At 32.9% G+C, this 27172-nt stretch overlaps 1 protein-coding gene and 1 pseudogene across 5 annotated transcripts in view; one reads left to right on the top strand and one right to left on the bottom strand.

Moving 5' to 3' along the window:
* Positions 1-516: 516 nt before the first annotated feature.
* Positions 517-27172, bottom strand: part of MAPK10 (mitogen-activated protein kinase 10) — a 164134-nt gene continuing 137478 nt past the window's right edge. For 4 of the 5 annotated variants that reach the window (XM_031943138.1, XM_031943140.1, XM_031943137.1 and 1 more), the window contains 5 exons: positions 26192-26374; positions 24620-24744; positions 20861-20924; positions 18756-18833; positions 517-4714 (listed from right to left, as the gene is read on the bottom strand). In XM_031943138.1, coding sequence (XP_031798998.1) covers positions 4572-4714; positions 18756-18833; positions 20861-20924; positions 24620-24744; positions 26192-26374 — 593 coding nt within the window. In that variant the 3' untranslated portion in view covers positions 517-4571. Of the gene's footprint in view, positions 4720-18755; positions 18834-20860; positions 20925-24619; positions 24745-26191; positions 26375-27172 lie in introns of all 5 variants that reach the window. The other variant, XM_031943141.1, reaches the window with a different exon arrangement.
* On the top strand, positions 15309-15963 carry LOC105750871 (annotated as a pseudogene).

Genomic DNA, 27172 nt, shown 5'->3' with positions numbered 1-27172 from the left:
TTCCATACTGGTCGCTAAAATGAAATAAAGCAACCAGTTTCAGAGCTAGTATAACATGAAAAAATATAGGAAAAAAAGACAAACGTCTTCACAAGGAAAGTCCAGCAAGCTTTTGGTTTTGGTTTTGATGTCAGGGAAAGCAAATTCCTCTTGACTTTTGCCCCAAAATACATAGCTGAAGAAACCAAAGTTCCAAGTGTTCCTCCTGTACTACTCATAGATATTCAAAACATAAACACAGAATGTAAAAAGGAGTTAAATCTTTCACCAACATGAATTTCTTTTCCCCTCCATGTTAACAGTAATTGAGAGCTTGCAATGATGCTGAGTACATATTCCTCTCCCATTTCCAATGTTGACCTAGCACTCTGAAATTAATGTGTTTAAAATATTTTCCACTCAACAACATCACATGAGAGTTCTCAATCATTATTAGTGTACTTCTAAGTCCAATTATATGACATTACAGGCAGGTTCAAGTTGGGTCTTGTAATAATATGGACATGGAAAGGTGGCAATTTCATTACTATTAATATATACTGACCGTAAGTCCCATATACTTAGTAGGTTAAATATACAGTATTCTATGTGTAAATTGAGGATTTCCATTTGACCACTATTGGCCAAGGAAATAAACCTAGGTTAAACTAGGTTAGATTGCCAGTAATCTGGCTTGGCTCCAAAAGAAAGAACATATTCTTACATTTTAATTACAAGAAAGAAAACCAATACAGCTATTTACATTGTAAATCTCTTCCAGAAAGCATTTCACCTGTTCTGTGGACAATGTTGGGCTACCAGAAATAAAAAATACCAGAAAAAAAGGAAGTTTCTTTTTTTTAGAATCCATGTAACTGAAATAAAAAAGCCCCCGCTAGTGTGTGCAGTTTGAATTGCTTCTTGGAGTAGAGAAAAATGTCCTTTTCAAAAATAGCATTCCTATCACAAAGTTCCGCTCCTTTAAGATTTAAACTTCTATTTGTTTCTTAAGGGATTAAAAAGACAGTTCTTAACTGTGTTTAGTATAAATAATCCAGTTGTTATAATTAATATTTAAATTGACCCCACATAATAAAATAAAGTACTTACAACCAGGTTTTTTCCTGACAGGCCAAAATAGCATCATGCATTTCATATACACAGGGACATTTTCTGAGTTATCAGATATAAAGATGGCATTCATAATCCCAGCTAACATTTTTCTACTTATGACATAACATATGGACTAAATATTCAAATAAACAGCCTAGTTTACATCTGGTCATTCTTTGCCTTATTGGGGTTGGCCACATCTTGTTCACACAGTGAAAAATATCTTGACACGTTCAGCCATCAGATTCTTGAATGTGCAGGATTAATAAACATTAAACTCATTTTTCTACAATGGGAAATTGCAATTCAAGGCCAAAGATTGACCTCATCAGTATTAGCACAATGCTACACATAGTACATTTGCATAACATACCCAAAAAGTTGCTAAAGCAGTGAATTTATCTGACAATCTTTAATCTAATAAATTTTACTCTTCCCTATGACTTTATATCCCTTTCCCCCTCCCAGGAAGTACTGACAATATTTTAAATAAGACTCCACTTAACAAATTCCTCTAAAGGCACTAGAAGAAGGCTGTTTTTTTTTTTTTTCTTCATTGTGCCAGCTGTAGGCTCAAAGGCTATACCTTCACCACAGCCATGACCTTCTTCTCTGGTATACATTCAGGTGGTCTGATATCATTAGGACCAACAAGTGTGTTGAGAATACAAGAACAGCTTCCTTTTGAAGTAGTGGGGAAATGATGCTTCTTAGGTAAAATAGCAGAGCATTTGGTAAAGTAGGAAATAGACTATTTTCTCACAAATCTCTGAACAACAATTACATCTTGGTGATACGGAAATAGACCAAAGCAAATGGTAGTCAAGTGGGAGAGAAGGAATATTTCTAATTCTGTCGTTGCCACATCTTTTAACCTGAATTAATTAATAGAATTCAAAGAAGGGCAGGGGTAATCCAATAGCTGCCATCAATCTCACAAACACTTCAATTCCAGTACATTATTTTGTTTCCACAGGTCTAGAGGCAAGCAGCTTCATCTAAGCAGTAGAAACATCATTGGCACCAGGGGAATGGGGAGCACTAGCAGAAGAAAAGGCAGACTCCTGTTCTACCTTGCTTTAACCTGAGTGAAAAATCATCATTACTTTTGTACTCTCAGGAGAGACGACTATATTGTGTAAAGAAGGTTAACGCTTCCCTGAGTGGTCCAGTGTGAATTGCCTATGGATGTCTCTGGAGATTCACTTCCCCTTCCCAAAGCTGCTTGCAGTCTTCACATTGGATCTTATGAAAGAAAAGTGAAGGTAAGATAATCAAGATGGGCAAATCATAGGTATTAAACACAGAAATGAGTTAGAAAGAAGGAGAGACAGAGGAAGGAATAAAGGAAAGAAAACAGGAAATTATAGAATTGAGTAGATGGAATGTAAGAGGGAATCTCTCAGAATATTTAATGTACTAACACAATGACAGTAGCAGAAGCTTGAGATCATTTTGAATCTGCAGGAATGGTTGAAGCCTAGTCATTTCTTCTTAAATACCATGTCAGGCCCCATTGGCAGTTGCTATTTCAAGGGCAAGGACTCCCCTGTTGACTATTGCTTAAGAAAAATGATAGCTTCCTTATCCCTATTTGTTTTTAAGGCAGTTTTGTGGATTTTCTCATTTCCTATTGTTTTTCCATTTCTTAAAAATGATTGCTTTTGGAAATCACCCTAACTAAGCTGTCTTTTGGTTATTCTAAGAGGTTATAACTTCCTACAGTGAAATATCACCACACAATGAGCACCAAAACAGCCAAAGTGCAGAGTAACTGTGGTGATTACCTTAACTATATGAATAAAAAGGAAAAACTGTAACTGGTCCCTATTATTGCTAAGAAATCCTCACTGTTATTGCCTTCATGACATTCAGTACACTTTGCAGAGTCCCTCTAAATATTTTTACAAACATATTTAACGTAAGCTGATGTTGCTTAAACATTGACATTGATACTCCATGGCTTTTAAAAGGGACTTGTATTGCTATAACTATTTTGCTGCTGTAATTTCTTTGCTAAGTTACCGCAAACAAGTTTATCTTTATTATCAAAATTCAAAACCAGCTGTGCCTTTCAATATTAGGTTGATAAGTCAAGATTATAAAAACTGTTGGGGGGAAAAAAAGGAGTGGGAGGAGGGAATCACCAAACAGCTCATGGAGAATCACTTACATTTTTGTGGACGTTATCACACATGTATCTGCAGGGTCGTGCTACATTTCTCAGATTTCACCTCAATTTGTCATTCTCAAAGGGACAAGGATTACTTGTTTTTTTTTGTTAAAAATAGAAATCCTGGTTTCTTACATCACTGACTGGAGATGGATGGCAGCTTATTCGTGGATAACAAAATAGAAAAGATTTGAAGTAGTTAAGAAAAGGATCAGTGCTGGCAAATGTGATCTTCCTACAATGAACTGCCATGAAGACCATCTTTTTTCATGGACAGAGTGTTGCTGCCAACACTTATGCACTGATGATCCCGATTCAGCAGCGGCTTCCTGACACACATACAAGTCAGTAAATATTAACCACTAGAAAATGTCCCCTCATTCGTCCTAGTTGAGAGGCTCAGGCCCTGGGATGTAGACCTATCCCCTACAGGAGGAAGACCTTGCTTCCCTCCATGGTGATTACACACCTTTCCAGCCTGGTCCATTTACACACCTCCATGACATTGTTTCCCTTATAAAACATCATCACATATATCCTCTCTACAAAATGGTATGCAGGTAACATTTTAATCAGCTCAAATTTGGATGCTACATTATCTTCAAGTATCTTTGAGTGCTCACTCACAATTTTTTTCCCTTTTACAAAGCTTCTTATAAGACATACAACTTTAATTAACAAACTAAACAGCTTATATGCTGGCAAGATATTACAGATGGGTTTATGTCATAGTAAAAGTTCACATGAAATGGACCACTGAGTTACACAGGATGTACTGTATCTGGACAGCACTAAAGACGCTATATCATTTCTATGTAAATGTCGTGCTGTTGTGTATAGAGACACATGTGGATCTGTATCTACATCCATCTGACTAGGCCAAAAGGAGCAGGTAGATGCAAGACAGAGACACATGCAGGGGCCACTGCACACCTTGCCATGCCAGTGAAAGGGTGGGCGCAGGTTGCTGGTTTGGTAGCCATTCATGTATACTTTATGGGAAAAGCTTTTTAACTCTGTGTGTGTGTGTGTGCATGTGTATATGTGTTTTGTTTTCTGCAGTAAGCATCACTGGAAGAAGAAGAAGAAGAAGAAGAAGCAGGGCAATTATAAGTTAAATATACACTTGGACTGAGTTGCAATACATAACTCTGCAGAAGAAGCAAGCTGAAAGATTGGATTCAATTTTAGATTTTGTTCTCTTCTTTCCCATTTTCTCTTAATTGTCACATCCCACACACGGTTGTGCATCTTTTCAGTTTCCTCATCTTCTGAAGAACGCTGGGTTTCGCAGGCAGGCGGCTAGTCACCTGCAACAACCAAGTGGTCCTGCCGAGGTCTCCAAGCTACTGTCAGTGTCGGATGCCAGGGTCTGGTCAGTGGACATGGAGGAGATGTCGTTGACAGAAGAGGATGGAGGGAGGCTCTCGCTGCTGTTCACTGCTGCACCTGTGCTAAGAAAATGAACACAAACATGACTAAATCTGGAATCTCAAGTATCCTCAGCCCAAAGACATTTTGTTGGCCAAGAAGCAAGGATACATGCTACTGTATACAAGGGGGAAAAACATTCTCCAGTGAGAAATGAGTATTAATACAATGATTGCTAATAAATTAAAAATATTTTTACCAGATTTTTTATTGCATTGAGGTAGGATATCTCTCCTAAACTAATGCAAACCAGCATCAAGTCTGTAATTTATGATCTGAGAGGTGATTTGCTTAAGGTCATGCAACTATCATGTTAGAAGTAGAACTTGAACTTAGGTCTTGCTCATTTCCTGAATTCTCTATCCATTCTACCACAGTGCATCTCTGAAATAATAATAGACTACATTTCTAGACCATTTTAAGATACAGCAATTGATTCAAATATTCCACCTCCACAAGAATACTAAAATCTGTCAAATCAAGTTCAGAAGTCTTTAGAAATTTCAAAATTAACTCCAAAATTCTGAGGTAGAAACAAGCATTTTTCCATGTTCCTATTTGTTTCATCTCAATTAGTTCTAAAACGTTCTTTTAAGTTTTACTTTCCTAAATCCTGAGCATTTGACCTATGCCATTCTGATAAAGAATGGACTTCTATTGTCCTGATTTAAATGGAAAGAGCTTAAACATATGCATTGGGGAATCAAAATTGAGTTCTATTTTTAAGACTTTTTTTTTTTTAACCATCTAGAGCATCTTCGTATATCTTTCATTGCTATCTAATTGGGGTTCATGTACACACATACTGTATTGGTGCAATCTTCCTCTAATTCTTTCCCCCCACCAACTCAGATCAAAGTCTTGAAAACCAAAGTTGAACCTCTTCTAGGGCTAATTTAGGTTTTACTTTCTTTCCAATACTGCTATATGTTAAGTTTTGAATCTCTATAATTCTAAATCATGTTCAAATTCATTTTCAGAACTAGATTTCTTTTTTTCTCCATGGTCTCTCCTTTCCATATTTAGCATTTTTCTTATACATCTCAAATTCACTGAAAACTTTACTTTTCACTGACCAGAACTGAAATGTCAAGGTTTATAGATAGTTTCTCATTGTTCTAAGTAAAATGCTTCTGTTTTCTTATTTGAAAAATTTGAATTGCATGGTCTCTTTAATTGTGTTCAAGTGATTTTGCATTCAATTTACCTAGACAATTACACCCTACTAAATCTTTCAGAGACAATGAAAGTAATAAGATACTGTCCTAAAATGAAATTGTCTATTCATTAATTAGTTACTATTTTAATAGCCTTTTTCTTTCTGATTTTGAGAGAAGGATCTGATCTTCATATAGAAAAAAAAATGACCTTTTTTGGTTTTACTTTGCTTTTAGAATCAGTAGAGAACAATTTTTAAACTGGCTTTCATTCAGTTCAATGGCTGAAAATTCTCTAGTCAGTATAATTGCCTTCTACTATACTAATGTAATAAAATTTTTCACCCTTGATGATAGAGAGTGATAGAGGGGTCTGAGTCATTTTGGTATTCAAATTCCATGAAGTCCCAACTTGTAGCAAACCTAACTATCCATTAGGTATTTCATCACATTTAAAACACAGTCTTATCATATTTTGGAAATACATATTAAGCAAATTACACTTTGTTCACAAAATTTGGTTTTTCTTTTACTTTTCAATGCCATAAATTTCTTCATTTGGAAAAGGAATCCCTTCTTTCTTGCAGTCTGTTTCTCTCTCTCTCTCTCTCTCCATTTTCAGTTTGGTCAGAATTAGAATATAGAAGCTGAGACTATCTGCTTTGGAAGCTTTCAGAAAAAAAAAAAAAAACTTCCTGCAAAAACAAAACAAACAAACAAAAAAAAACCTTCCCACTCTTTTCACTCTTCTTCCTTGGTTGATCAGATAACAGGAAAAAGGTCAGCTGGATTTACCAGTATACAGAATACATCAAAATTAAACTGTTTAGACTGCCCACTGTCTCCTAAGTCTCAAGGTATAAGATCTTTTATCATAGTTCTAGAATTTCTTTTTAGAGGGAATTTCCAAGGAAAGGAAAATATCTAAGATTATGGTAGCTGTGTTAGTTTTCCATTTGGACCAGACTATCCACAGCCTAGACTAGGTATACCCATAAACAAGAGTCTGATGACTGTGGGTCAAAGATAGGAGGACAAACTGAAAGCAAAACCAATTTTTTTTATCATGCTAAAGTAGCTACTCTCAATAAATAGCAGCTTCAGATTTCTAGTATACAAAATTGGTTTTAATAACCCGTTAAACTTCTTTGGATTAATCCAGCCTATCATTATCATTCTGTGACAATTAAGAATATTTAGGTAAAGCATTTTACAGGAGAAGGAGGAATTGACAAAGAAAGGAAATAAGCCAAGGGAGTAAAGGGCACTATTTGGAATGTAGCTGACAGGATTTATCATAAGAAAACATCCATGTTCAACTATAGGAGACAAAGAGAAGTGACCAAATACTTCAAAGAAGTTCTTTTAGTAAAAACTTCAAGATCACCTATCCATAGACAACATAGTAGATGGTACTGGGTGCTTTACCATGTCCTTGTATAGTTTGTTATATTTTAGTTCTCTTTCAATAGGAATTGGGACTTTCTAATATAAAACATATTGCAAAATAATTGTTACCTATTTTGTCCTCAATAATATTATTCCCAAATGTTACCACCAAAAAAGACAGGCATATCCTATAATATGAGACTATATAACAAAAATGGGTGAAATAAAAGATAGGACACTTTCTATTTGTATACTTTGTCTAGACAGATTTGCATACATAGTATGCTTGGCCACCAGGAATTCTATATTCTAAATTTAGCACTACTATTGATTTATCAACTGGTTTTGAGAATCCTCATTTTATTTATCTATAAAAAGAACTCCATGGAATACAGAAATATAAATATTTGTCAATAACTTTGAGAAGCTTAAGGAAATGATTAACAAAAATATGGTATTGTGATTGTGGTTATTAACTTATAGAAAATGGAATGGGAACATTTATTAGAAAGTATTTAAGTTCATAAAAAGAAGCATTTGTTTTGGTTACAGGAGATTTAAGGACTTATAAGGGGTTCTCAAAAGAGCCAGACCAGAAAGTAGTTCAAGAGTTCTTTATTTGGCACATTTAACTCACACAAATGAAGGCAAAAGAATTAAAAAAATCTCTAGGAATAAAATCACAGAAGTAAGGGGGAAAGGATGACAAGAAAAGGCTATAACTGCTATGAGAGTAGAAAATGTTGCTCCATTGTATTGACATTCCTAATTTCATTTCATTCTTCTTTGACATATGGGAAAGTTGGGTTTTAAGTTTTTTTTTTAACAAGTCAGCACAGTGATCTCCCAAAACAGGGTCTAAGAATACATAGCTCCAAATCTACAACAATGGATTTAGGACAGCCCAGCCAAGAAACATCTGAGGATCATGAGGTATATAGAGAAGTATGGTGTCCTTCTGAGACAAGTATAAAGTTTCTAGCAAATATAACCCTTTCTGAAAACTTCCAGAGACTGAGACAGCTCTTTGGGGGGGGGGGGGGAGAGGGAAGCTATACAAGCAAAGAAAGTTCCATATGAGGGAGAAAGTGACAGGTAGGAGGATGATAGTACCTCTATAGAATAGAGGTATACTGTAGCAACAATTGCTAAACACTCCAAAACAGGTTTCTGAACCATCACAACAATCACATGGAAGAAAAGGATGGGAAGAGACAGAGGGAGAAGAGAATGAGGATGATGAATAAAAAGAGAGACACAGAGAATTAGAGCGATTCTTTCAGAATAACCTGGTTTAGCTAGGTAGATCTCTTGCTGAGGTCTTTGAGGCTCAATTTCCCTGAAAGAAAAGAGCATTGCATGGTTGAGGTCATGTTGCTTGCATAGCTCTCTTATTCTCCTTCTTCCATAATGTTTTACAAATGAAGATGAATGCTAAATTGATGGTGTTTTTGGTTGCAATGTTATAATATTTGGTCAGGATATTATGTATTTTGTAACTAAGACAGTTTTTAAAGTCCTTTTGGTCTCCTTGTTGCTGAGACTAATTTTTTTGAGTTGATGTCTTATACAGTCAGTCAATGTAAGTGTGTGCAGTTATTCTTACTTTATTCTTCTAATCTGGAACTGATTTTTACCTTGCTTTAATTAAGCTCACTTAACACTAATTCCAATGATCCATAAATTACCCACAAAAATTGGGTTCTGAAATAAATGTCATTAACCAATTGTACTCTATAAAGATAAAGCTAATTTTACTTTTTGATATGATTTTTTTTTAATATGTTCACTCAGTGCTTTCTGACTCTTCTTGAGAAAGTAATCATTATGTACAGGCCTATATCTTCTAAAACCTTTCAGCTCTTCAATTTCTTTATTTCAAACTGTATTTTCTAATATGATTTACTATGCCTTCCCACGTTCCTGCCTTTGGTCCTGAAGTCACCAAGGAAATATCTTGTCCACTTAGTTTGGAGGATATTAACAAATTCTTTGGAGAATTTCTTTCCTTTATCCTCTGAAACATTGCACATAATCTCATAATTATCTTCAAAATGGTCTTTTTTTTTTTTTTAACATTTGTCATCTTCAGAACAAGGCAAGATGACCAAATGCCCCATGAAATAGTATTTCTTGTTGGCACATGAAAACCAAATCTATCCATTTATTTCTTTTTGCTTAAGAGTGTTTGTTTTGTCCTTCTATTTAGCAGCAAATTACCTCCTGATATAATTTATAAAAAGAAATTCAATAGTCATGTATCTGGAGTTGATCTAATGTGTGATTCTTAGTATCATCTCCATCTCTTTTACCATATTCTGCACTTATGACTGAAGAAATCAGAAGGAAAAAGAAAAAAGAAAAGAGGGGAGCAAGGAGGGAGGCAAGGAGGGAAAGAGGGAAAGAAAGAAAAGAAAAGGAAAGGAAAAAAGAAAAGAAAAGAGGGCAGGGAGGGAAAGAAGATAGGAAGATGGATGGATGGAAGGAAGGAAGGAAGGAGAGAGAAAAAAAAGAAAAAAATCACCCAATTGTAAACCTTCTTCTGAGAAGTGTCTTTTTATTGATTCCTGAACAGTAAAGATATTCCATCAGTGAGTCTGTACTTTTTTCCCTATTTTGTCAAGTTTTTCCCATTTCTTAGAACCCTCCATAGTCTGCACACAGATGTCAGAGTTTTCACAACCCTATGATTAATTCCATACCATAATCAGACATCAAAATAGAATTTCTGTTGAGGTCCATTTAAAATGTGTCAACACAAGATTTTTTGAAACTACTTTAATAAAAACAATAATAAAGATTAGTACAGGTGACTATTCTGGCTTAATATTTATTTTATTTCTATTAACAAACTATATTAACACCATCTTCAGTCATTAAATCTCTATGTTTCAGTTACCTTTAAGTCCATCAGGATTCTTTGTCCATTTGCATTCATTTTATTTATATAACTAATGTATATGCCATTCTTCCTCTTGTGGTTTTTTCCTTATTCAAACTCTTTCATAAAAGTTTTTCCAGATTTCTTTGTATTTCTTTTATGCAATCTCATTGCATTATAGTGGTTCATTGTACAAATATGATACTATTAAACTTTTCCTCTGTTCTTGAATAAAGCCATATCCAGTTTTGTATCATTACATGATATTATTTTAAAATTCATATTGAGGTGATTTTGTTTTTCTTAAAGCTATGACACTATGAAAATCACTGAACAAACAAAATTTTTGCTGAAAAATATTTAGGGTTTATTCCCATTAAGTATTTTTGCAACTTCTGTTGTTCTAGAATGTAAGAGGCAATGTAATGCAGTGGAAAGAGTCCTAGCAGCTTTATTGGCAGATAATTTTTTTAAAAGGGCAATTTTCAAAGGAAAGTTTTTCAGAATAATTTTAAGTGGTAATAATCTAAGACATTTATCCCTAAATTTTCTGTTTAGTTTTTCTAATTTCTAATTTCAGTGGTTTTCTCTACAGATAACATTTCATACCCTGAATTCTTGGAATCATTTCTCAAGAAATATTTCATGTAAACTCTTAATTTGTATTTTTTATTTTGTAGAGATGTAAAAAACTTATCCAGACTAGCTTGCCTTCACACCCTACCTGATACTGACATAAAAATATTGTTATATGGTTTGTCCTCTGCTGAATTTTATTGCTTTGCTATATGTTTATAAGCAAATATTTAATATCCACCATATATGTAATTATTTGCTATATTTTGACATATGGAAAAAGTTATTGGTCAATTTTCATTATAGAGTATTCTTTGCTGTGACAAAACACTTTTATTGTTTGCATTGGTATTTTAATATTAATGTTAGAACACATGCAATTTCAATAAAAAGTGAAAACTGACAGTTTGTCATAGACAAGTCAATTTACAACTGAAAATCATAGAGATTTATTAATATTAGATATAGACATGAATGAATACATTTTAAGTATATTACATAGAAAATATAAAAACTCAGGATACTATGCAAACAAATCCATTAATATTAAGGAAGATGAGACAACTCACAGAGTTTTTCTAGTCATACTTGAACCTGCAAAATTGATTGAATAAAACTCTCTCTATATATAGAATATAAATTGAATAAATCTCTCTCTCTCTCTCTCTGTGTACATATATATATATATATATACACACACACACACACACACATATATATATATATACACACACACACACACACACACACACACATATATATATATTATACCCTCAAAAGTCATTAATCTCATAACAGTCATTAACATAAGATTTTCTATCAGAGAAATCCTCTTAAAACTTTCTCTGAAAAGTCAGGAATTGATGAGATCAGAATTCCATTCGTTACACTTTGAACACATTCCACATAAACCTTCCTCTTGCCTCAATCTACCAGGAAATCACCAATCAGATACCTCAAAACCCAGTCTAAAAGATTACAGTGCTTCAGTGATGTTTGATATTAACTGATACGTCTTAGCTCTCTCGTTTTGGAAGCCTCTGCCTATTCTATGTGGATTATTAAAGTGTTTAAATCAGATCAAGTGAAGGGGGATTTATTAAATATTTACTATATGAGAGGCAATATTCCAAGTAGGGGGATACAAAGAAATGTAAAACCAGTCCCTGATCTCAAGGAGTTCAAAATCTAATTTACCAGCTTTTTACTTGAAGTGTCCTGCTAGAATTTTGAAAAGGTTGCAATTGGTGTCAATCAGTGTTGACATTCCAGTTAATATTGAAAGGTATTTGTCACTCATACTGGTGGTCCTAAAGAACAATGGAAAGATATGAATGTGGGTAAATTAATAGAGTTTGAAGAAAAGAAATAAATGCACACTGTCATGAGTTGAAGATTTACTAAAATGACAGTTTGACAGTTAATGGTTTTCATTGTTGGACTTTTATAGTGGGTACTATCATAGTCCTAGTCTCAGGAAGACTATCTAGCCAGATTTTAAACCTGAGTCCATGCCTTAAAGCAACTTTAGGGCACTCTTTATAAAGGCCAGTGGAAAAAGTAAATGGAGACATCAATAACCTGGAAACATTTATGTACTTTGATGAAATCGATCTCTCTGATAAAACATTACAAGAACATGAGGAGAGATTAATTAAAGTGTTGTATTGGCTGGAGGAAGCTAATCTAAAACTATTAATTGATAAGTGCCAATTCTGTAGATTTTTTGTTAAGTATGAGATATATATATTATATATCCTATTCCAACAAGATGAAAGCATGGATCCAGAAAAAGTGTAAATACTTCTTATTCTTACAAAATCTTAGAAACTTAAGTATCCTTCTGGATAGTAATTAACTCTTGTACAGGACAAGGAAGCAGTTGGCACTATGCAGAGCTTATCTACCCAATTGCCATGAATATCTTGCAAAATGATTTTGGATAGATAGACCAAGAATTACTCTAGGATTGATAAAAAAAAAATTGCTGACCCAATATAGGTACAGATCCCACCAAAAAGTGTGAAAATAATTGTCAACTCATGCTTTGTATCTGTTGAATATAATAAATTCCAGTAAATCTTTAGAACTTGTTTGTATTGACTTTCTATAGCTAGAAAGAGTTAGAAAAATATAAATGATTTATTAATGGTGACTGGCCATTTTGAAAACTCTAGAACTACTTCTTATCATCCATAAGGAAACCAATAGCCTAATCATTTCAACTGACCATTATTAAATATTCTGGGTCCAAACATGATGCTAGAGGCTTTAAATCATAGCCAAGAAAAAAAGACTTTTGTTTTGGAACTTCATATAGTGTAACTCTCAGTTGAGAAAACAGCTGAAAAGACCCTACCAATAAGCCAAAATTTGAATACAGAATTTCTCTGGAAGAAAAAAAAAAGATGATATAATTCAAAAGTACAATATTAAACTATTCAACAAGGAGATGAGTTCTGTTAAGAATCTTTGCATTAAAAGGACTAACAAATTAGCTGAGAGATAGAAACTACAATGTTAGTGAGAACCTGCAAAATTTAGCAGTTTACAAAACAGCACAAGTGAATAGAGGAGACTTTATATGGACTATTCAATATAACCATTTATTGCCCATAGGAGAGTTAGTTGAAACTTTCAATAAGTGAGTGAAGAAAAATGATAGACTTTTACCTGAGGGCTAAGCAAAAGAGACTGTCCCTTGGTTGTATAATGCATTCTCCATTGATGGAGACTATGTGACCCATTATGAGACAAGAAGCATGGACAAAGAGGGAACCCACTTTTCTTGCCCAGAACTGCTACTCTATAGATTCAGAGAAGATAGATACACAAAGTACAAAGCTTTCTCCTTTGGTCAGCCCAGATGTAGACAAACAAATCTATAATGATTCTGATAATGAGCTCTTATCACACACTAGCTCAAGTGTAAGAATTTAGATATTAGCCAGTGATACGAAAACTGGCAATAACTAGGCTAATTTATATTACAATGAATCTGACAAATATTCATGTATCTAAACAACAATATTAGAAATTGCCCATGTGAAGTATGTTTTGTATACAACTACATGTTTATTACAGCATATGTTAATTGTTTGAGCACACTTGTTTTTATATCAGTTATGTTCAGTTGACTGTATTTTATATTTTGTGCTATGTACATACTACAGCAATGTCTGTTAATCCTTTTGTTCATTTTGGAGGTAAACATTAATATCAATAGGTAAATTATAATAATAACTAGCATTTATTTAGTACTTTAAGATTTACAAGACATTTTACACATATTTGGTCTTCACAACAACCTTGTGAAGTAGGTGCTATTATTATCCCAATTTTACATATCAAGAAACAGGCTGAGAAGTATTAATTTCCCAGGGTCACACAACTATGTGTTTGAGACAAATCACTATATATATGTGAATATTTAAGCTATATATACATATATGTATAATTATTGATCACATTATTGTTATAGCCAACTAGCCATTTTTTGCTTTACTGTTCATGATTTAGGGTTGTGTACTATAGATATGCATATATTTGTTTTATGCATAAAGCAGTTACAACAGAGCATTTTCCCCATAAAGTTCACTCCCACAAATTTAGCAAAGCTGATAGAGAAACTCACTTCCTAGATGGCAAGACAGTATCTCAGCTACCAGGACAATTTACTGCTGGGTTGGAACCCAAAGGTCATTCTGTAAATCATCTTGCTTTCTAAGGACTGAGGTGATAGAGAAGGGAGTATAATCCATGCTATGGGGGAAATGTTTTATAATTTCTGTTACTGTGATATATTTTCAGTAAATATACATTTGTAAAAAAAATTAATTGATATTAATTCATTAAATGAAGATGAGGCATTAATTACTAGGTCAGTCTTTGGCTGTAGAGATAATATTACCAAGTTCCAATTAGATGATAAGAAATAACAAGCAAATGATATTGGGTAAAATACTGGAATGGGAGACTGAGCCAACAGCATTAGAAAGATACCTCAGTCTCTCATGGTTACTCTCAAAACCTAGAGTAACCTGCTCTAGTTACCCAACTTTCAGGTGGAATTCAGAGGAATAAGGTGCTCTTGAAAGTTTAAATAGTCTACACTAAGTCAAAAGGTTTCTGAATTCAATGATTAGGTAATAGATTTCAGAGATTTCCTCATTAGAGTAATCCTTACAAGGAATAGCACTACCAATATAACTTCTACAGATAGAGGAACTGGAGTAAAATCACGGGAGATAGGTTAGCTGGAACTTGCCAACATTGCCAACTACTCACACAAGTTACTTAAGATAGGTAAAAGGTGAATAAGAATAGTTTCTCAGATGATCTTCAATGTGTCTTCACCTCCTAGAAAAAGTCTAACAAGGAATTTGATGAATTTATATTCCTGAATTTGTTCAAAGGGTTCTTTAAGTCCTTTGCATCTTATGCATTTTTTGTGGTGGGTGAAAAATGGCTGATACCCAAATTGTACACTGAGGACTTGAAGGGAAATTGGGAGTCTATTACCCATATTTAGGAAAACTTAGAACCTGGGCAAGTAATTGGATGGAGAGATGGCCCTGAATTTGAACACATAGTTACTTAGGAACACAGTTTCAGTGGTTGAAGCTTCTTTTATCTACTTTGTAGCATCATGGAAGTGACAAAAGAATTTTCAGTTTACTTATTAAAATTAATTATAAATTTGATCAGGTTATCCAGCTATAGATTCTGATCAGGCTGAACTATATAGAAAAGGGCACTTTCCCCTTGGAGCCAGTCAGCGGTGATGTTCTGTATCTGTGATCATGGTAAAAATCAAGGCCAGGGAAATTCATGGGACAAAAAAGGAGGAACTATTCAAACAGATGATTTAAAAGTGGAACTTTCTCAACTGAGAGTGGCCAATGTCACTGGAGAAGCTGCATCCAAACTATCTAACATTCAAGTCATCAGAAAATCTATTTCCCGAACCCCGACTGTCATCAACCTTATACAGAAAGAGAACCTCAGAAAACTCTGTAAGGGCAAGAAATATAAGCCTATGGACCTTCAGCCAAGAAGACCTGTGCCATGTGCCACAAGCTTTATAAGCATGACAAAAGTCTGAAGACCAAAAAGCAGCAATGGAAGGAACATCTGTACCCTCTTCAGAAATTTGCTGTTAAGGTACTCAATAAAAAGACAAATTGTTTTTAAAAATATAGAAAAAAGAATATTTTTATACCAACTAGTATACTACTCATAAAAGTTTCTGAGCTGAAAATTCATAATTATGCTAAAAAGAATCCATTGTCTTCCAAAGAAATACATTACTTAAATTATTTTAAAATGTTATTCTATTTCAATGAATTTGATTAAGAAAGTACAATAAAAAGAGTGTGAACAAAAAAAGGGAGCGAATGTCCTATATTAAGTGAAGAATTTCTTTTTTCATTTTAGCTAGTAATGCTTTTTAAAAGAAATTCCCTTTATATAATTTGAATTAAACAGGTGTAAATCAATTCAGAAAATAAGTAGTTATGCTATCATTTATAAGTAAATCATTATGCAAGTGTAGTGTGATAGTGAGAGAAGCACAATTTATTTATATTAACTTTTTTTCAGAATACACAGTCATTTTATCCATAAATCTCAGAACCATCTACTATTCTGTGGAGGTACATTAATTTTTTCTAGCCACATTTAAAAACCAGAGCCAAAGTCCAGATATAACAGCCATGTCCTCTGGAAATAATGTTTAACTGGATTAATTTAGATCTTTTGTGATCAGAGAAGAAAATGAGTTTGGGGGTCAGAAAGCTGAATTCAAATGTTAGCACTTTCATTTACTATGTGACAGTGCAAAAGTAATTCTCTTCTTTGGTTCCTACTTTCTTCCTTTGTAAAATAATGGCGATGAATCAGATTATTGAGAATGGCAAAAAGAATAGGAATTTTACATTAAATTCAGAACTAATGATCCAGAATAGAAGACGAAGGCTTACTTCATTGGATGTCACTAAATCATGGGCTGAATTTAGTTTTTTCATCAGTTTAATGAGGTGGGTGATAACAGATGGCTTCTGAGGACCGTTCTAGTTCTGAAACTATAATTCTTTGACTTTGGAGTCAGGATTTTGGTTAGAATTTTGCCTCTGATCCTGTGTGACTGAGTAATTCACTGGAGTAGATCTACTCCATCTATTTCCACAATTCAAAATATGGGATTCACTAGATATCCCTTAAGGAAATATTATCTATGGGTCTATGAAAAGATCATCTCTAGTCTCACTTCTAAATCTAAAATCCAAGAATTCTGATGTTTCGTCCTAACACTGTTCCCTGATAATCTCTTGCAATCTGAGAATTGGACACTTTTGATCCTCTTGATCTTTCCCATTTGGATGGTCAGGCCAGATTTTTCCAAGCATTTATTAATGTCTTCCAGAATGCTCTACAGTGACATCTTCAAAGGAAAGCATCTAGAACCCTTGTCCCACATATAATGAATCCCTCCACATTTTCCTTCCTCTTCTCTCACATGGTGATGAATGTATCTGGGGAGCATACATATTCCTCATTATGCTTCAATACTTCATGGCTAGTATAACAAGATTCACTTCTAAAAAGTGATAATTTGAGGAAACCATTTGGCCATCAATTCAATATATAACATAGTATATGACATAAATGTAGTGGGGAAGAGGGTTGGTCCCTCCTTCTAATGTAATCACATAAAGTAGTGACAGATAACAGAACTAATGAATCATCAACAACTAATGAAGTGCAAAGATCTATATCTTGCCATAACTTGTCTAGAAGGGGATATGTGATTGAATCAAAAGCATAGCTGGCTAAGTATTGACCATGACCTTGAAAGTCTTTCTATAAGCTAAACTTACTAAATCCTAGAGACAGTTCAAAAGTTTGAGAGACTTTGAGACAGTTGAAATTCATTCAGCAAGGAGAAGACACAGCGTGTATAAAGATATTGAGGAACAGATTTCCAGGTAGGAAGCAGCTTCCAGGACTATGACTTCTGGTATCAAGAAAACAACTGACTATGAATTAAAGAGAGAACTAGCCCTGATAATGAATAGTCAAGCTATGGATATGGAGAAGCTCAACTGTACAGCCAAGACATTGTATCTGGTGAAGAAGAGCATGAAGACTCAGTAAGAAAAGATATTAGGTATGGAAATATGTTTAAAAGGTTGTACATGTGTAATCTATATCTAATATAGATTGCTGTCTAGGAAAGAGAGGAGGGAAGGAGAAAATAATTTGGAATTCAAAATATTACAAAAATGAATATTGAAAACTATCTTTACATTGGAAAAATGATATACTATTGAAATAAAATCCCTTCACTAAGGTTCTCAAAAAGAAAAATAAAAGATATCAGGGCTGAAGTTAACTCAATCACGTGTGTTCCCTACATGTGTGTCCTACCACTACCATCCTGAGTTTATGGATCACTTATCTAATGAATGCTCTGTTTTGGAAAGAGGGCTACCCAAGTTATTGGAAAAGGGGACTATGAAAAGGGGATGTTATAGATACTAATTTTACTATGTCTTTTGAGCAAGTGGGGGGGAGGGTAATGTGTCTATTGGTGTAAAGTAAGTTCACTAGGAGGAGATTTTGAGCAATAATTTTAGGAGCACAGACCCAAATATCTAAATTAGGTGGTAGCCACCCTCTGGAAACTTAAATGTACAACCTGCAAGTGCTGAATAGGAGAGGTAGATTAGAAGAGTTGTTACATAAATAATCATAATACAATTCTATTATAATTATATATAAAATATACATTCTACATAATACATGTAATATATAATTTTAGAGAGGTAGTAAGTGACTTTGAAAGGTTTTAAAAAGTCTATTCAAATTGTGGTTTTCTTTTTTAAAACATTAGAATCCCCTCCCCCCAAAAAACAAATATCCCAATTAAAATAATTATAAGAACATCATTATCATGAGTCCAGTTAGTTAAAGTGCTATCAATCCTGTTTTTCACAAGTACTTGCCAGTGGCAGACAACATATAAAACAGTTAATTATACACTGGGCCTGAGTACCTGAAGGAGAAGGTTGTCCTTTTACTACTCCATTTTTAGTCTTTTCTTCAGAATTCATTACTTCCTTATAGATCAATTCTGCAAGAAATAATTGTCAGGGTAATTGTGCTTTTGTTCAGGTTTCAGAGAAATTCATTATTCAATAATATATGACATATTTGACATGATGGTATAAAATAAAAATTGAACAGCATTTCTTTTTGTACTATTTCACCCCTTTCTTCCTATACCTTACCAGCCTTGCTCAGCTCATTCACAATGGCACAAATCCTTACTATAAATATCTCTTTAATAGTTTAATCATTGACCTTTTTCTTTTCAACATTAACTCATTCATTCAACTTATTCACTGAATTATTATTTACTAATAGTTTATTATGTGCAAGACATTAACCTGGAGATTTGTGTATAATAGTAAGAAAAAGCTATGATCCCTAACTTCAACAAATTTATAGAAAAGAAAAAAACAAATATACTAATAATATTTTGTGATTTCTTCAGTCTTAATATTTGTACTGCCAATATAAATTGAAACACTTTCATATCTTCTCAACCTGAATAAATCTTAATAATACAAATCCTTCCTATTTCACATAAATACTCCATAGGGGACTTATCTAACAAAACAATGCAAAGAAGAATATTTAAATGTTATGAGCTTTCAAAACAAAGGAGAAATTACATATATCTAGAGTATCAGGGAATACTATCATAAAGATTGAAGTCTATTATCTGATCCATAAAGGTTGGAGGGGATTTGATTAAATAAGATCTTTTCAAATTCTGAGATTTTGTGTTCAATAACTGCAGATTATGGATACTGTCATAGGGAAAGACTTCTCCAAACTCTTTTACACTTGATGAACAAACATGGGTGAATAATTCTCTTCTTTCCTTTCTGCCTGTCCACCAGGTATTAATTTCTTAAGAAAACAAAGGTAAAGTTATCTCCTTTGGACATGACAATGGGAAGAAATTCTCAGGTGAACAAATACTACACAACTTGCTTCCTCTAGATTTCTATTTTGTAGCAAATAGGTCTATGAAGGAACCTGTATATATCTCATTAAATGTAAACTCTTCAGTTTTTTCAGCTATATTCAACTGATCCATCATATCTATGTAGCTGCATTTCTTCATACTCTTAAAGACAAAGACAACACTGTCTAAATAATATTTTAATATTCCATTATATTTGAATTCTATGAATTTATAAGAACTCCTATAGTTTAACTCATTCATCACTATGTAATCCTCAATCCATTAAATATTCCTCCCAAATCTACAATGTTTAGATTAGGTAAATTGAACTAAATTGTTTTTATTAAAATTTACTAATTCTTGCTTTATTTTTGCTCTTTCCATAGACCATATTCTATTCAGATCCTAGATGCATTTTTGTATGGATAAAAATAATTTTAATCCACAATTTCCCCTCAAAATGCATTTCTTCACCACATATCACTTATAATACACGTGCATATAAACTCCTCCATCTGGCATTTAGCATTCTTTACAATCTGGTCCTTTCTTACTGTTTTTTGGGTTGGGTTTGTTTTCAAAAAAAAAAAGTCATCATAAACAATTTTTAGAACAATAATAAAATTTGAAACAGTGACTAGAATAAAGTAGAAAAAGCTTTTTGATTAACAACTGATTGATCATATTTATTCACACCATTATATACTTGGCACTCCTTCTTCAAAGAAACCTTAGCTTCCTTCAAAGCTCAGGTCAAGCTTTGACCACTTCTAATATAGTTTGTCTTTATCTATTTTCAAATTATATCACTCACCAAGTGAAGGGGGAAGGGATTGTTATTTATTTTATCAAAATGCATTGTATATAGTTAGTAATTAATAAATATTTGTTTCTTCTTGTATCTTGTTTTTCCCTGTAGAAGGGCAGCATTAATATTAGAATGTAAGGATTGTTGAAGTTCTTAAGAACATTATTTGGATAGTATTAGATAATGTCAATGCTACTTACTTTTAGGTCAAGTAGAAAATATTTTAACGTATCTTCTGAGTTTTTAAGAGATGTTACATTCTGATTTTAATGAAACAACCAAAAATATTTTTACTTTACTTTGTCAATATATTTACCTTTCCATTCTTCAATGGTATGTTCTCTTTCATCCAGTTGTTTATCATATATCTGTGGAGGAGGCTACAAAACAGAAATAAAAATAAGTAGTTTTCTTATTAACAATATGCACATAAAACACAAAATAAATGCACAATATAGGAGGATTTTCCCACTTATTTGCATATGCTAGTACAGAATAGAATAAATATAATATGGATACTGATACCAACTGGTCTATTCAGAACTTGGAATTTCACTTAGAGCATAGAATCAAGGTATAAAATATCTTAAAGATATTAGAAAGAACTGAAAACTGGGAGGATGCCCAAGAATTGGAGAATAACTTGACAGTTTATGATATATAAATGTAATGCAATGCTATTGTGATATAAGAAATGATGCAGGGAATGATTAAAAATTTTCACTACATAATAATATCTCTAATGAATGTTGAAGCAAAACTATTTAACAAGATATAATCAAAGCAGAAAGAGCAACATCATAAAAATATTATATTGTAGACCTAGTTGGATTTACATCAGGAATATAAGACTTTAACCATTGAGTACATAATAAAAGACATTAATAATCAAACAATAAAATACAAGATTATATCAATAGATGTAGAAAAGTTCTTTGAGAAGAATGTAACACCTATTCAAGTTAAAAACATGAAAACCTTATTAAAAATGAAACATTCCTTGACATTGTAAACACTATCTAAAAGAGATACCTGGAATGGAGAAATGTTAAGAGCTTATCTAATAAAATAAAGGACAAAACAAGGACATCCATTATCACCACTATAATTTGATATAGTTCCAGAAATTCTCTTTCCTTCAATGAAGTATAATACAGAAATAGCAGGAATAAGCATAGATAAGAAAAAAAGAAAATTAATAATGATGATTTCACTAAAGTAGCAGAATATAAAATATCTCCCAAATCATTAGCAGTTTTATATATAATAAGAAGCTCTATGAGAAAAAAAAAAAGAAAAAAATTTCATTAAAACTAGGGAGTATGTAAAATACTGGGAGGTTTATCTATCAAGCTACACTCAGATCTTTAAAGAATACTATTACAAACCATCAATTATAGATATCTGTGGAAATATTAAAAGACACATAATTGAAATTATATAAATCTTCATGGTTGAGCCATGCTATTATAATAAAAATATTATAAAATCCTAAATTAATTTACAGATTTTAGTACTGTGCTAATTAAACTATCAAAAGATTGCCTTATAGAATTGGACAAAATAATAAAAATTAATCAGAAAGAAAAAAGGTCAAGAATTTCAAATGATTTAGTGAAAAACAAAACTGAGAGAAAGGAGGCCTAGAAGTACCAAATCCCACACTATACCTCAAAGCAGTATTCACCTAAAATATTTGGTACTGCTTTAAAAACAGCATAGATTTGACATACCAGACCCAAAAGCAGTTGAACATACCAGCATACTATGTGATAAGCCAAAGGATCTATGCCATTGAGGGTAATGACTCACTATTTGACAAAATGCTGGGAAAATTTGAAAGCAATCTGGGAGAAATTAGATTTAGATTATTATCTCAAACTATTTAACAAAACATTTCAAATGGAGTCATGAACTAGATATTAAAAATTCCACCATACACTAGCAAAGAAGGAAAGGAGGAACCTTATACAATTGTGTATAAGAGCATTCTTCACTAAAACAAATGACAAAGATGATCATAACTTACAGTTGATAATTTTATTTAATATCTAAATAATTCACACCATTTCAAATCTATTTATCAATTATTTTTCTTAAAAGTTATTCTAATACCTTATTTTTATATGGAGGAAGAGAGTCAAATTGTTTCATATTTATTTTTGATTCTGAGATGTTCTGTTCCTGCCAACATAAGGACAAGTTCTTGTGCAAGTGTTTATGAGAAATGTTAAATCTGGAAAATATATTCTTTACCAGAATAAATTTATAAAAATTCAAGTGGAAGTCAGACTGGAACAGAAAAAAGCCCATCCATTTTTCCCTCTGGCAGGTTTGTTTCTTTCAGTACATGATTATTGAAACAAATATCTATAAATAAATAAAAACACACTGACACCTTCCAATCTATCCACTTATAGGTCATTTTTTCTGGTGTAAAGTGTGAAAAATTCTGGCTATCATCTTGGTTATGTTGTTTCCATGAAATGACGAACACCTCTCCCTTCTCTCTTCTTATTTTCTTTGAGTCTCCAAACTCTGACACTTCTTCATGCACCCACTTATCACCCCTTATCTGATGATCAATTGTGTCAGTTTCCTTTCTTATTAAATTGGGAAGAACTATTAATCCCAAAGTGTGCTGTGTGTGGTCAAATAACCTTTTGTTGTTGAATACAAAAATACAAATATAAACATACACATACATTTTCATGTAATTGTATTAATTAGAACAGTTTTTAATCTCTTTTTAGGACCTTTCTGAGTTTTTTCCCCCTCGCCAATAGAATCTGCTTTAACATTTCACATGTTGAATATCAAGGGACGCACTTCTATAATGTCTTTGCTCTCTTAGCTGAGGGAAGAACATAAAGCTATTCTGTTGGCACTTGCTAGGTAATCAAAGTGCATATATCCAGATATGTCTTTTGCTTTTTGCTTTCACCCCAAAAATCAGACTAGATGGTATTCCCCTCCTTTCATAATGGCACTTAGACACTTGGGTAAAGTGTCTACTTGCACCCAGATATCCTGGCATCAGGAATGAGACTTTCCATGTCATTTTTGTTAGCTAACCTCAGTTAAATCACTCTATAGCAGAGTGCTATATATGCAGAGATCCTGAAGGGAAAATTCAGAACAAAGATATCAGACAGAAGAACTTTGCTCTAAATCACTGTCCCATAATTCCCAAGTAGGAGGGTGGATATTTAATTAGTCAGAGATGGGATGCTAAGCTACCATAATTAGGAAAGCTGTAGTACTGCTGCTCCAATCTGGACACAGATTGGAAGATTCCAGTAATCCATTCCCATCTGTAGCTAGTTGCAAATAGATATTTTAATGAAGCTTAATACCATTGCTTTCATTATCATCCTGTTGTCATTCCTGTAGAACTAAAGCCCTGTAACATAGATTTACTTAAAGTCACATATTTATATAACCAAATCACATTAGGCAAAGTTAGCTTCTATTAATCAACTGACATGATTCAATATCATCAATTAGTATTGAGTGAAATAAAAATATTGCTCAAAAGACTGATATTCAGCTGCCTGATATTTAGCTAATTTAATTGGGAAAAAATTTTATCTCCTTCCCTCTTACCTGGAACAACAAAGGAAGATATTTGAATAGAGTGGACAATGATGAAAGCAATGGGGGTTATAATGCTCCAACATTATAAGTTGTAAGTGTGGTATTTTAAAAAAATGAAATGGTGACAAAACAACAAATTCTATGTTTTGATTTCTACCCTACAAAGATAGCAAGAAGGAATAACATAAATAGTTTAAATATATACAAAAAGAAACTGTAGATTTTGTACACTATATGTCTTGGAATAAGGAACCTTCTTCCTCAAGAAACCATGACATGAGGAATAGAGAAAACATAAAATAAGTTCCTGAATATTAGAGAAAAGGTAACAAATAATTAACTGGATTAAGTAAATGGTGGGTGGGGGAAGAAATCTAATTTCTTTCATTTGTCCCATGATTACTTTCTCATTTTTACAGCTCGGTAAAGCCCAATTATGTTCCATTTGTGGATGGAAAATAAAAAAACTATGCCTTACCGCCTCCACTTCTGCAGGATCATACCAGACGTTGATGTATGGATGCTGTAAGGCATCATCCACCGATATCCTTTTGGCTGGATCAATCACTAGCATCTTTGACAAAAGGTCCCTGGCTTGGCTGGCTGAAATTATAAAATAAAAATAACAATAGTAATAAAATTCTAAGTGACTGGGTGGAGAGAAGGTAGTACAAAGGGAAAGAAAAAAGGGAGAGAGCAAAGTATTTACTGGTGTGGATCAAATGTGAATCTTTCATTTCAAATACTGATTAAAGTTTTTGACCTTCTAGAAAACAAAATGAATTTTCTATTTCCATAGATTTCTAGAGTGTTTTATTCAAGAGTCTGAAAGGTTAAAATACCTTAAAATTTCCCTCTTTTGAGATTATAAATTATAAATCCTAGAACAATGTGATTTATCTAGGTTAGGTATTCATTTGTTGAGATTTATGCATTGTTAGAGATAGAGAGATAAACAATTGGATTTCATTCATATAGCTTTGCTAAGGGCAAACTCTAATTATTTTTTCTACTAATACAAGGGTACTAGAAATGTTCTCTTTTTTCTCACGTCAACAAGAATAATGAAGTTAATCATAGAAAGATAGCTTGATTCTATGAAAATCACTATTCTAAAATCATTTCATTGTGTGAAAAATATTTTTATGAATATCATAATTTACTAACATTTGTGATTATAATGATAACATTACATAACTATGATTTTAAACAGTAAAACTATTTTGCCAATAGCATGATGATAAAAATGATAATTGGTTTTAATGGATTTCAGCATAATTTCATTCAGTAAGATTTCACCATTAAAGGCAAGACTATATTTCTAGTTGCTACCAGTTTGCTTCTAAAACTGAAATTTTATTCATTATGTTCATCTACAGATAGTTCTACTAGTCTAAAACTAGACAAATGAGATAAATGCACATTCTCATTTTAAAACTCATATAATATTGAAAAGCTTTTTAAGCTGAAAATTTTTATTGGAAAGCTTTCCCATTGTTTCCATTTGCGAACTCACACTCATACACACACAGAAAAGAGGAAAGCACAGAACATGGCATAAAGCAATATTTATCAAATTCCACCTCTTAAAGATATGGGTCTATGAGCAAGTCATTTACTCTAAACTTCATTTCTCAGTTTCTTCATTTGTAAAATAGGAACAATAACAATTATATTAATTATATCCTATGGGTATTATGAGGCTCAAATAATATAATCTAATGCTTTGCAACCTTATTATACAAATGTTAGTTATCATAAAGAGAAAGAGAAGGAAAGCATAAACCCAGAGTGGCAGATGAAAAAAACATTTATTGATTCATTGAAGGCTTATTTTCACCTCCTAAAGTTAAACATGAACATATCCCACATTGTGAATATCAAATAAAAGAAGTAATTTTATTTCATATCACTTAGAATTTATTTCCCTTCCTTTATGCATGTCCTAAAGATGATGCTCATGGCCCTATCCCTGTATGGAGAATTTAAGGAAAAGACTACCAAGAGCAATCTTTCACACTATGGCACAACAAATGTTTGATTGACATACCTTTAAGTTTATTGTGCTCGGAGTCAGCAGGGAAGAGGGAATCTGGAAAGAGCTTGGGGAAAGTAAGACCTGCATACTTGGGCCGATTCTCCACGTAGTTTCTTACTGTGGGTTGCAATTTCTTCATGAATTCTGGACATGGTGTTCCTAATTGTTCAATTACTTTGTTCCATTGATCAATATCTAAGGATCAAACAGTTAAGGGAAAAAAGTATAGTCTCCTAGCTATTGTTACCTGACAATGTGAATAATTATTTCTCAGGATTCCCAGTCACTGTCACAAGAATTTTTAAGTAATGAATTTTTATGGAAATTTTAATCTCTGATAACAATCATCACTTGGATTCTGCCCTGATGACTCTTCCTTCCTCACCCCCAAAACAAAATACCATGCATGCAAAGGATAACTCTGGATTCCAGGGTAATGTAAATCAAATACCTGGAGAACAATTTTCTATTAGTATTCTTTCATTTCTTGAATTATTTTGTATTTATTTTTTTAATGGAGAAGATATAATGCAGTGACCAGAGAGCTGGCATAGAATCTGGGAAGATCTGGGTTCAGCTTCTACTTCTGATATATGTCTGACTGTCTCTGAGTAAAACATTTAACCTCTCCACCTTGTAGAAATTCTCTAAGTGCAAGAGAAATTGTTTTTAATTTGTTTAGGTAGAGGGAGTTTCCTTGTATGAGAGGTTCCTCAAGTTTGTAGGACAGTGCCTAGCATGCAGTAGGTACTATATAAATACTTATTCCCTTGTTTCCCCCATATCAATGAAATTACAAAATTCATCCCTCATTCCTATGTACTAGTCTTATGCAAAAATATCAGCTTTGTGAGATCAATACCTGCCAGTGGTTGTTTTATTTTCATATTCCCAGTGACTAAGATAGTTCCTTCCTGATTAAAAACTATTTAATCAGAGTTAAATTAATCCTAGATGACTTAGAAGTAGAAATTATATATAAATGACAGTCAA

The sequence above is a fragment of the Sarcophilus harrisii genome, chromosome 6 (genome assembly GCF_902635505.1).
Source record: "Sarcophilus harrisii chromosome 6, mSarHar1.11, whole genome shotgun sequence".
NCBI lineage: Eukaryota > Metazoa > Chordata > Mammalia > Dasyuromorphia > Dasyuridae > Sarcophilus > Sarcophilus harrisii.
Note: the sequence above shows the minus strand (reverse complement) of the source record. Positions and strands in the feature narration are given on the sequence as shown.